General features: G+C 40.3%; 1 protein-coding gene across 1 annotated transcript; it reads right to left on the bottom strand.

Annotated features, from left to right (window-relative positions):
- Positions 1 to 5,770: 5,770 nt before the first annotated feature.
- LOC133575129 (D(1) dopamine receptor-like) lies at positions 5,771 to 11,625 on the bottom strand. The gene is given in 2 exon segments (XM_072912360.1): positions 5,771 to 7,715; positions 11,332 to 11,625. A coding segment is annotated over 1 exon segment (1,107 nt). The 5' UTR covers positions 7,446 to 7,715; positions 11,332 to 11,625; the 3' UTR covers positions 5,771 to 6,338.
- Between the last annotated feature and the right edge of the window lie 522 nt (positions 11,626 to 12,147).

Raw genomic sequence — 12,147 nt, 5'->3', positions numbered from 1 at the left:
AAAACATCTAAATTAATTGTATTTTTTCTGACTCCTTATTACATCCAGCCATAGAATTATACATTCAAATAAACATATTTGAAATAATTAATTTTAAATTATCATAATAATTCATTTAAAATGACCATATTTAATTATTAAAATAATTGCTTGTTTATCAACAACTTTAGCATTTTATTCATTACATTTTGAAGCTCTCAGAAGCCAAGTTATGTTATATTCCTTAATATTTATTTATGCAAGTTTGAAGTATCAATTATCTAAACACAGTTTTGTTTGCATATTTTCAGGGTGTAGATATATATATATATGTATGTGTGGGAAAAAAATCACAAGACTATTTCATCTCTACAGGCCTGTTTCATGAGGGGGGGTACCCTCAATCATCTCCTGATGATTTTTTTCCCACACATACATATATTGCGCTCTACTACGGTATTGAGCACTATTTTTTGGATAACCTTATTAAGACATATATATATATATATATATGAAATACTTGACTTGGTGAATTCTAGCTGTCAATATACTCCTCCCCTCTTAACCACGCCCTTAACCACGCCCTGCCCCACCCCCGACCACGCCCCCAACCCCCACCTCCCGAAATCGGAGGTCTCAAGGTTGGCAAGTATGAAGTAAGCCCAATAGGTTAAGAATTGGTTAAGACCCACCTTTTTGATTTTTACATGTTATTCATTATTTTATTGAAATACTTTGTATTTTACTTTGTATCCCATTAGTTATGCAAGATTTTATTTAGTTCTCTTTATTTACTGTAAGTATGTTCATTTTATTTATTTTTTTTATTTTTTTTCCTATTAATCTTCATATGTCTTACTTGTATTTTATTATTTATCTCTACTCATGGTTCTTACTATTTTACAAGTTTTATTATTTTTATTTTCCAACGTTCCTCAGACGAGTCCTCTGCCTCAGGGGTTATCGGCCATGCTTTTGGGGGCGCTTTTGTGTCAGCGTCCTGGTGGCCATGGTCTGATGACCTCCTGGTGCAGATAGTTCCTGTGATAGTGTTTACTCACACGTCTCCTCTGTACTCAGCCATGCAATCCTTTGCCCATATAGTGTATGTTGTGTGTGTGTGTGTGTGTGTGTGTGTGTGTGTGTGTGTGTGTGTGTGTGTGTGTGTGTGTGTGTGTGTGTGTGTGTTTGGTATGCGTACGTATGTGATAATGGGGGATATTATTGGTCACCGGGGTATTGTTTTTAACTTTGTAAAGCACTTTGCGTTACATTTCTTTTATGTATAAAAAGCGCTTTAAAAATAAAGTTTGATTGGTTGATTGATTGAATAGATATCAATCCATAGATTCTGCCTCTGACATTGTCCATTGGAAGGATGCGTCAACGCGGCGGCCGTCTTGAGCAGGGTAAGCAGTGTCTTTATACTGCATTAGTCAACTGCGACACAGATGTATCAGTGATTGAATTTTCTATGCCAGTCAGATGCTAGATGGCGGCGGTGTTGACTCGGCTGACATACCTGAAGGTGGCATTTATGTATTTAGAACTGTATGAGTAGGCCCTACCAGTGATGCCAGGTTTGAGAAGGATACACAAATGAAAGGAAGTTAGCCGGGTGAAAAAGTACATTCTCAGTATTTAATCAACTTTTTTAAAACCAATATTAAACAGTTACCAATGAGTAATGAATTGTGTTTTCACCGTATGTGTTTAAGGAGTTTGGTGTGTTTTGGACATTGCTGCGCGGTTTACCCAACCTCATTTTTTGAGACACTTTTTCACGCTGCACAAACATTTCTACTCACATGTTGCAACTCAACGTAATTACAAAATGTGTTGTTTAAAGGGAAACTGCACTTTTTTTTGGAATTTTGCCGATCATTCACCATCCCTATGCAAGACAAGAACACGTTTTTTTTTGTTTAAACTGCATTCTAGTTCGTAAAATACAGCAAGTTAATCTTACCGCCCATAAAGCCCTCTTAAAGGCCTACTGAAACCCACTACTACCGACCACGCAGTCTGATAGTTTATATATCAATGATGAAATCTTAACATTGCAACACATGCCAATACGGACAGTTTAGCTTACTAAAGTGCAATTTTAAATTTCGCGCGAAATATCCTGCTGAAAACGTCGCCGTATGATGACGTCAGCGCGTGACGTCACGGATTGTAGAGGACATTTTGGGACAGCATGGTGGCCAGCTATTAAGTCGTCTGTTTTCATCGCAAAATTCCACAGTATTCTGGACATCTGTGTTGGTGAATCTTTTGCAATTTGTTCAATGAACAATGGAGACAGCAAAGAAGAAAGCTGTAGGTGGGAAGCGGTGTATTGCGGCAGGTGTTGTGCCGGATAACGCACCCCCGCCGTATAATGCACCCCCTGACTGTTGTGCCGGATAACACAGCCGGTGTTTCATTGTTTACATTCCCGGAAGATGACAGTAAGCTTTACCATTGGCCTGTGGAGAACTGGGACAACAGAGGCTCTTACCAGGAGGACTTTGAGTTGGATACACAGACACGGTACCGTGAGTATGCATGCAGCTGCGGCTTCCAAACATTTGATCGCTTGCCCGTACGTGCGTGCCGCTATGTGCATGTCACGTACGTAACTTTGGGGACTTTGGGGAAATATATGTGCTGTATGAACTTTGGGGAGGTGAACAGTACTTTGGGCTGTGGGATTGAGTGTGTTGTGCAGGTGTTTGAGTTGTATTGGCGGGTTATGTGGACAGGAGGGGGGAGGTGTTTGTTATGCGGGATTCATTTGTGGCATATTAAATATAAGCCTGGTTGTGTTGTGGCTAATAGAGTATATATATGTCTTGTGTTTATTTACTGTTTTAGTCATTCCCAGCTGAATATCAGGTCCCACCCGCCTCTCACAGCATCTTCCCTATCTGAATCGCTCCCACTGCCCTCTAGTCCTTCACTCTCACTTTCCTCATCCACAAATCTTTCATCCTCGTTCAAATTAATGGGGAAATCGTCGCTTTCTCGGTCCGAATCGCTCTCGCTGCTGGTGGCCATGATTGTAAACAATGTGCAGATGTGAGGAGCTCCACAACCTGTGACGTCACGCTACTCGTCTGCTACTTCCGGTACAGGCAAGGCTTTTTTATCAGCGACCAAAAGTTGCGAACTTTATCGTCGATGTTCTCTACTAAATCCTTTCAGCAAAATTATGGCAATATCGCGAAATGATCAAGTATGACACATAGAATGGACCTGCTATCCCCGTTTAAATAAGAAAATCGCATTTCAGTAGGCCTTTAAAAAAATCCATAAACTGCCAACAATACTCCATTTACACACATTGACCTGAATATTAACCAAGTATTAGCGATGTTGTTATTATAAGAAACTACTTTTTGCAGCGCAATGATCAAAGAGTGATAACTAGCTTATGTAGCGACAGCCTCTGAGTTGGTGAATATTAATTCTAAAATACAAATTGTTACGTCTGAGTCGCATGGTTTTGCAGTGGTCGTTTCCCCAAGATGCAGAAAGACGTCAGGAACCAGTGTGCAGGTAAAAAGGCGATTTAGAAAATTTTAAAATACGAAACGGAAAACGTGCCGATGGCACGGGAAGCTACGGCAAGGCTTAACAAGGAGATTCGAATGCTGATAATTCTAAACTCACATGAAAATAAATACCAACGTAAGCGTCGCGTAAAGCGAACAAGACTAGCGGGCATAGTGATCGTCCCGACCACTAATTAGAGGCAGGTGACGAAAATCAGCACCCATGGCAACCAAGAAAAATAACCAGGTTGCTGAAACACAAATAAACGACTGAGAAATACCAAACTAAACATGTCCCGGGCAACGGATCATGACAGTAAGAATGCATACAAAAGAATAAACATATGTGTTTGCATCTCACATAAGGTTTGTCAATGACAGGCAAAAATAAGTGCGGTTTCCCTTTAAAGTGGATCTATGATGAGTTTAGTCTTCTCTCACCTATAAATGTTGTTACAATGTGGGATACTCGTGTTAAATAATGCAAATGCGTCAAATTTAAAGGTTCATGCAAAAAATATGTTTGATTGAGAAGCAGCTGAAAAGAGAGTCAGTAAAAGTCTTCTCTCCAAGGTAAATGTTGTATATGATTTTACTTCATAAAACTACTGTAGTACATTCTACTCTACTGTTTTTTCTTACAATATTTCTTATGTAAAATTTGTTTTAACTTTTTAAAAGGCATTACGTGTTAAAATTGTCCGGCCGTTATATTATGATTTTTTTTTTCAACATTTAAAACACTTCCTTGTGGTCTACATAACTTGTAATGGTGGTGCTTTAGTCCAATTGTTGCATATATCAGGTGTGTTTATCTTCAAGACTCTTTCTGACCGTCTCTTCACAATGCACTGTTTGGTGGGGCGGTCTTATTTACGTGCCAAAGACCAAGCCTCCTTCGACTGCGTCTCCACCCCGTCAGCTTTGTTGTAGTTTTTAGCACTTTCATGTGGAGTCTACTGACAGATATCAGAACGATAAGCTACTTTTGACTAGAAATGGCAACAGCGAAGTATTTTAGCATTTATGTGCATCTACGAGCCAGTCTGCCCCACTACAAGAGGATAGAGAAAAGCAAGGAATTTATTGACTACAACTTTGGACTACAACTGGATACAAATGGCAGATTCGCGCAAAGCGGTAGACCTCTATTACCGTATTTTTCGGACTATAAGTCGCAGTTTTTTTTCATAGTTCGGCCGGGGGTGCGACTTATACTCAGGAGCGACTTCTGTGTGAAATGATTAACACATTACCGTAAAATATCAAATAATATTATTTAGCTCATTCACGTAAGAGACTAGACGTATAAGATTTCATGGGATTTAGCGATTAGGAGTGACAGATTGTTTGGTAAACGTATAGCATGTTCTATATGTTATAGTTATTTGAATGACTCTTACCATAATACGTTCTCAGTTGGTTATTTATGCGTCATATAACGTACACTTATTCAGCCTGTTGTTCACTATTCTTTATTTATTTTAAATTGCCTTTCAAATGTCTATTCTTGGTGTTGGGTTTTATCAAATAAATTTCCCCCAAAAATGCGACTTATATATTTATATTTTATTATATATTTTTTTCCTCATCTCCTGTTATTACTTTACCAAAGCATTGTTCAACCCATCCTTCTGTACTGTTCCACATGTTTTTTCACCATGCTTTCTGTAACCAACCGGACCAAACTCACACGCATTACAAACATGGCAGCTAAAATCATCAGCCTACCCACACCCAACATTTCAGACTTAAACCACAGGTCCATCACCTGACTGGCAAAAACAATAGTGCAGGATATCACTCACCCAGTACACCAATACATCATCCCACTACCATCAGGGCGCAGGTACAGAACTATCAAATTCCAGAGGGCCCGCCTCAGGAAAAGCCTTATCCCTGCAGCTATAGCCGCCCTTAACAGCAGGCCCGGCCGACCTGTCTGACAAGCCTGTAAATGGGTGTTGGTCATGTATGATGTCTTTTTGTTATTTTATTTTTTTTGTGATGTGTAATGTCCAGTGTTTAAATGTACGGCAGTGACAATGAATTTGACCAATAAATCTAAATCAAATACGTTTACCAAACAATCTGTTGCTCCTGATCGCTAAATCCCATGAAATCTTATACGTCTAGTCTCTTACATGAATGAGCTAAATGATATTATTTGATATTTTAAGGTAATGTGTTGATAATTTCACACATAAGTCGCTCCTGAGTATAAGTCGCAGCCCCGGCCAAACTTTGAAAAAAACTGCGACTTATAGTCCGAAAAATACGGTAATTCAGCGTTATATGTATTTCTATAGTAGAAATGTTGGGCCCTAAAGTCAAAAAGGATAAGAATCCCCGATCTAGACCACTAGGAAGGGTTTTAAATGTAGATTCAAATCATATAGGTCCACTTTGAATAGTAATTAGCTTGTGTATTTATTTGCTGGGCATGGTTGTTGTCATAGTTTCTTAATCTATTATATTCACACTGGCATGTATGTGATGGTGTCGAAGAGAGCAGCGTTTGGCAGCATTAGGGTGTGCGTTCTGCCCAGTCGTGGGATTATCTATTCCACGGGCCTCCCAGCACTGTTGCGCTGCCTGGCACAACAGTCTTAATCTCAATCCCTAAATCCCCTTCTCCCTCGCTCGCTCGCTCGCTCGCATCCGTGTAGTGAGCGTGCTCACTCTGACAGTCTGCCTGGAGAGGGGGCCACTTGGCCGGTGCAACCAGGGTCCATGCAGGGTCAGCGCATCCATCCGTCACTCTAACACACGCAGAGCAGCGTCCCTGTTTGACGGCGATCCGACTCCTCCGTGGATGAGTCAGCGCTGTGAGGGAGTCATGAGTCATTTTTTGTTTAGACTGACTGTCTCGATGTTGTGGCCTCCTGGATATTGTTTGTGGCAGCCCAGCAAGATGGAGAAGGCCTTGCGAAAATCCGCGTTGAAGGCGTAGATGATGGGGTTGAGGGAGGAATTCGCCCAGCCGAACCACACGAACACGTCGAAGGTGGTGGGGCTGATGCACGGGAAAGCATCGCCGCCGCTTGACTCCTCGCAGAAGGGCACCATGCAGTTGAGCACGAAGAACGGCAGCCAGCAGCACACGAACACGCCCATGATCACCGATAGGGTCTTCAGGACCTTGGTCTCCCTCTTGAAAGTCATCTTCAAGGAGCTCTCGGATTCGGCGATGCTGCCGGAGCCTCCGCCCATGCTGTCGTGTCGGTTCTTGGCGCTCTCGGCCGCTCTCTCCAAAGCAGAGATCCTCCTGATTTGCCTTTGGGCGATGCGGTAGATTTGTGTGTAGGTGACCACCATGATGGCAACGGGGATGTAGAAGCTGATGAGCGAGGTGGAGATGGCGTAGGTCCGGTTCAGGCTGGAGTCGCAGTTCTCCGACGTGACGTTCGATCTCAGAGAGGAGGGAGACGTGGTTTGAGCCTTGTGCCACTTGAGCTGCACCGGAATGAAGGAAATGAGGACGGACAGCGTCCAGGCCGCGCTGATCATCACGTACGCCACCGTGGGCGTCATCTTGCGCTCGTAGCGGAAGGGACTGGAGATGGCCCAGTAGCGGTCCAGGCTGATCACGCAGAGGTTGAGGATAGAGGCGGTGGAGCACATGATGTCAAACGCCACCCAGGTGTCGCAGAAGGAACCGAAGGGCCAGAAACCGGCGATCTCGGTCACCGCCTTCCACGGCATGACCAGGATGGCCACTAAGAGGTCCGACACGGCCAGTGAGATGACAAAAAAGTTGGTCACTTTGGTGCGCAGGTGGCGGAACTTGGTCACGGCCGCGCATACAAGCGTGTTCCCCAGCAAGGTGGTGAGGATGAGCAGTGAGAGGAAACAACCGGTCAGGACGCGACCGGAGGAAGCCTCTTCCGGAATGTCGAGGATGCTTGTCAAGTTGATGACGTCCATCGTTCAAGTCATGTTGGAGAACTGTTAGGATCTCTCCGGGAACATCCGGGCTCCGCAATCGTTTTATCTTCTGATTGATGGTGAAAGAGGGGTTTTTTTGTCCGGGTACAGTCCCTCTGAGGCCGACAGCGGCCCTTTGACTCGGCAGATCGGATTTGACATAGTTTGAGCTGCCGTGCTGAACACTTAAAGGTAACTCAATTCCTCAGTGTAACCAAACCTCTGCTGTTTCAGAGATCAGCTGTCTTCTTAGGGAGGTCATCGCCAAACCTGTGGATGAACAACATTGTTTTTTTCAACATTATTTATGGAAAGAAACTCAAATGCTGCATTCACACACCTGACCGTGCTCACTTGGATTGTCACAGAGCAGAGATTAGCAACCTTTACGATCAATACAGACATTTTGCCTTCTCTTCCACTAAAGAAAAATATAGTCTGGAGCCGCAAAACATAAAACTGATTACAAACTTTAGGAAATATGTATATTTTAGTTAACTTGTGATTAATTGCAAAAATGTATGGCATTTTTCATATGTATATGTAAATGAATCCCTCAATATATTTTTACTGTATACATGCTGCTTTAATGGTTACCTGAAAGGGTTTATTGCATACTTGCCAACCTTGACACCTCCAATTTCGGGGGGTGGGTGCGGGGGGCGTGGTTGGGGCGGGGGCGTGGTTGGGGGCGTGGTTAAGAGGGGAGGAGTATATTTACAGCTAGAATTCACCAAGTCAAGTATTTCATATATATATATATATATATATATATATATATATATATATATATATATATATATATATATATATATATCCCCGCGACCCCGAAGGGAATAAGCGGTAGAAGATGGATGGATATATATATATATATATATATATATATAAGAAATAATTGACTTTCAGTGAATTCTAGCTATATATATATATATATATATACACTTGAATTTCAGTGTTCATTTATTTACACATATACACACACATAACACTCATCTACTCATTGTTGAGTTAAGGGTTGAATTGTCCATCCTTGTTCTATTCTCTGTCACTATTTTTCTAACCATGACGAACACCCTCTCTGATGATGCATTGCTGTGTGGCACGCAAAAAGTGCTTTCATCAAATGCACTAGATGGCAGTATTGTCCTGTTTAAGAGTGTCACAACATTGCTGTGTACGGCAGACGGACCGCTTTACTGTAGACGTTCTTTATATTGTGGGAAAGCGGACTCAGGTCCGCATGGAGCTGGAGGGGGCGTGGCCTCCAGCTCCGCCTGAATTTGTTTTCGAGAGAGGCGCTGAATTTCGGGAGTCTTCCGGAAAATCCGGGAGGGTTGGCAAGTATGGTTTATTGTACGGTCAGTGATGTCTGATGTATGACAATAAAAATTGCATTTGTGTCCAACCATTGGGGGCTTTTTTAAGTTGTGATTAATCATGATTAATCGAAATAGAAACGTGTGATTAATCTAAAAAATTTTAAAACAAATAATTTGTCAGCACTACTTATAAACTTTAAGAAATAATAAACTGTTTTTTTTAGGGCTGTCAGAGATAAGGAGTTAACTCATGCAATTACTCGCAAAAAATATCGCATTAATCATGTATATACGTAGAATAATCACACAACCTATTTTGACTATACAGTTCGTGCTCTTTTACTTTTACCACGAATGGTTACCTGAAATGGTTTATTGTACGGTCAGTGATGTCTGCATTTGTGTCCAAATATTGGGGGCTTTTTTAAGTTCTTTAAAAATTATGCAAGTGAGTCATAACTTGTGATTAATCATGATTAATCTAAATACAAAAGTGTGACTAATCTAATAAAATAATAATAATAATAATAATTTGACATCACTACTTATACATTTTAAGAAATTGTAAACTTTTTTTGTAAAGAGTTAACTCATGTGATTAATCGCAAAAAATATCGCATTAATCACACAACTTATTTTGACTATACGTGCTCTTCTACTTTCACCACGGATGGTTACCTGAAAGGCGACTATAAAGGTTGCTACACGGTCAGTGATCAATGCATACATCAGTACAAAGATGAGTGACGAGACTCTGACTGGACTTTAGATGAAACTAGGGTTGTACGGTATACCGGTATTAGTATAGTATCGCGATACTAATGAATCATAATCGGTACTATACCGCCTCTGAAAAGTACCGGATATATACCCAAATTTGTGGAATCATCCAAAACTAATGTAAAGCATCCAAACAACAGAAGAAAAAGTGATTATTACATTTTAACAGAAGTGTAGATAGAACATGTTAAAAGAGAAAGTAAGCAGATATTAACAGTAAATGAACAAGTAGATTAATAATTCATTTTCTACCACTTGTCCTAATAATTTTGACAAAATAATAGAATGGAAAATGACACAATATGTTACTGCGTACGTCAGCAGCTAAATTATGAGCATTTGTTTGTTTACTTCCTAATAAAAGACAAGTTGTTGTACGAGTCATACCAAAGACTATAAAAATGGGACCCATTACCTCCCTGCTTGGCACTCAGCATCAAGGGTTGGAATTGGGGGTTAAATCACCAAAAATGATTCCCGGGCGCGGCCACCGCTGCTGCTCACTGCTCCCCTCACCTCCCAGGGGGTGATCAGGGGTGATGGGTCAAATGCAGAGAATAATTACGCCACACCTAGTGTGTGTGTGACAATCATTGGTACTTTAACTTTAACTTTCCTTTAACATTCACTATTTTACTTAAAGTCAAACTTGCAATGATAAACATATATTTAATGTATCGTAAGATTTTTTTGTTAAAATAAAGGCAATAATGAAATTTTTTGTGGTCCCCTTTATTTAGAAAAGTATCAAAAAGTACCAAAAGGTAATTTTGGTACCGGTATTGGTACCAAAATATTGGTATTGGGACCACACTAGATGAAACAGTTACCAACTTTCGAACAAATAAATAAAGTGCATCCAAAAAAAACATTGACAATAAAATTGCCTTTGCGTCAAAATATTGGGGTCTCTTTTTTAAATTAATTTGAATTATTGAAGCTAGCAAGAACATGTGATTATTCATGATTAATCCACATTAAAATTAGTGATTTTTCCAAAAATTCTATTGACAGCACTACTTTTTTTCCATGCAGAATAAACTCTATTTTTTTTAAGATGTTTCTTTTTGGGGGGATTCATCCATGCTTATCTTACACACACGGATGCACATGATGCTTTTTAATAGCTTTTTTCCAAATTAAAAAAAAAAACCTACTAATATCACTTTGGCTTTAAATATGTACATAACATGCTTCTATTTCACTTTTTACAAAATTAGAAAAACACATGAAAAAAAAAAATCACTTTCATTTCAGTTATATGGGCTTGATTTTGAATAGCTTTGTACAAAACCAAAACAATGTATACAAAAATAGAGAAGTACTCACATCCTTTAATTTATTTTGTCATTGTGCAACCCTCGGTGGAAGAAGTTTGGACACCCTTTAATAATGACTAAAAAGATGTGGAAACACCCTAAAAAGGTCAGCATATAGTAATTTAAGTGTCCTCTTAATGTTCAATAAGATGTATTATGAACTATTGCATTATAGTGAGGGTTATTCTTTCCAATGTTGTGGTTGCCTTTTTTATACAGTATACAAGAGGAAGTCCAAATATGAGTAACAGCTCTTACAGTATGATGCAGTGCAGTTGTCCATGCAAAATATTGAATATACATTGTTGATTGGATTTAATTAAATTATCATAGCTGTCCTTAAATAAAGGCAGATTGAGGGTGTACCTAATAAGGTGTAATCTGGGGGTTCTTACCAATCATGTCATTCTATATAGAATTCCCCCTTAACACAAATGAAATAGGTGAAGAATTAGAAGTCACACATACCTGCATCCACTTCAACTCCTCAGACCAAGAGCGCAATTATCTCCAACACAATAGCCTATAACCTTCCTCCATGGAGCAAGGAAAAAAACAATCCATGGCCACAAACATCGTGTCCTGGATGAAGTTGGCGAATAAAAACATGCAAATAATAACATAATCCTGCGTGGCTGTGCTGGGTTGGCGTGCATTTGCGCGCCTCTGCGGACAAGCGCAGTGACATGTGCGCTCTTTCACGCTCCTTCTTCTTCTTCTTCTTCTTCCGTCTGCTGACCGTGTCCCATTTAGCACAAAGTCAAAATAAAAGCATGTCGTCTTTTGCCGGTTCGGTTCCAAAAATGCGATGTAAAAGCCATTGTCCACACAGTCTAATGGTGCGATTTTATCGGGCTTTTAGGTAAATGTTCAGATTAAATGATGACTTTTTGTGCATGTATATACATACATGCATATATGTATGCATGGCCCTGCGCTGTGCAGGGAAATTATATCGTTCAATTTGCACCGCTGTGCACTTTAATGAAATTAATAACCCGGGTTATAAAACTGAATCTGGACAGCGAGGAGGACAAGTGGGACAGTGGTTTATTGTCGCCATCTCGCGGACAATGTGAGTAACTGCACTTAGATAATAAACCCCCTACACCGGAGACTATTTTTTTTCATGAATGAAATGTAGACTTGCAAACCGTGAGACCCCAAATGTTTACAACGTGCCCTTCAGGCCCGCCTCGTAAATCTTACATTTTGCCTAGGAAAAATAAAAAAACAAACCCTGGAGTATCTGTCATGCCGTTTGTTTTCTTCACTTCATGCTGG

The sequence above is a fragment of the Nerophis lumbriciformis genome, linkage group LG35 (assembly GCF_033978685.3).
Source record: "Nerophis lumbriciformis linkage group LG35, RoL_Nlum_v2.1, whole genome shotgun sequence".
NCBI classification, from domain to species: domain Eukaryota; kingdom Metazoa; phylum Chordata; class Actinopteri; order Syngnathiformes; family Syngnathidae; genus Nerophis; species Nerophis lumbriciformis.
Note: the sequence above shows the minus strand (reverse complement) of the source record. Positions and strands in the feature narration are given on the sequence as shown.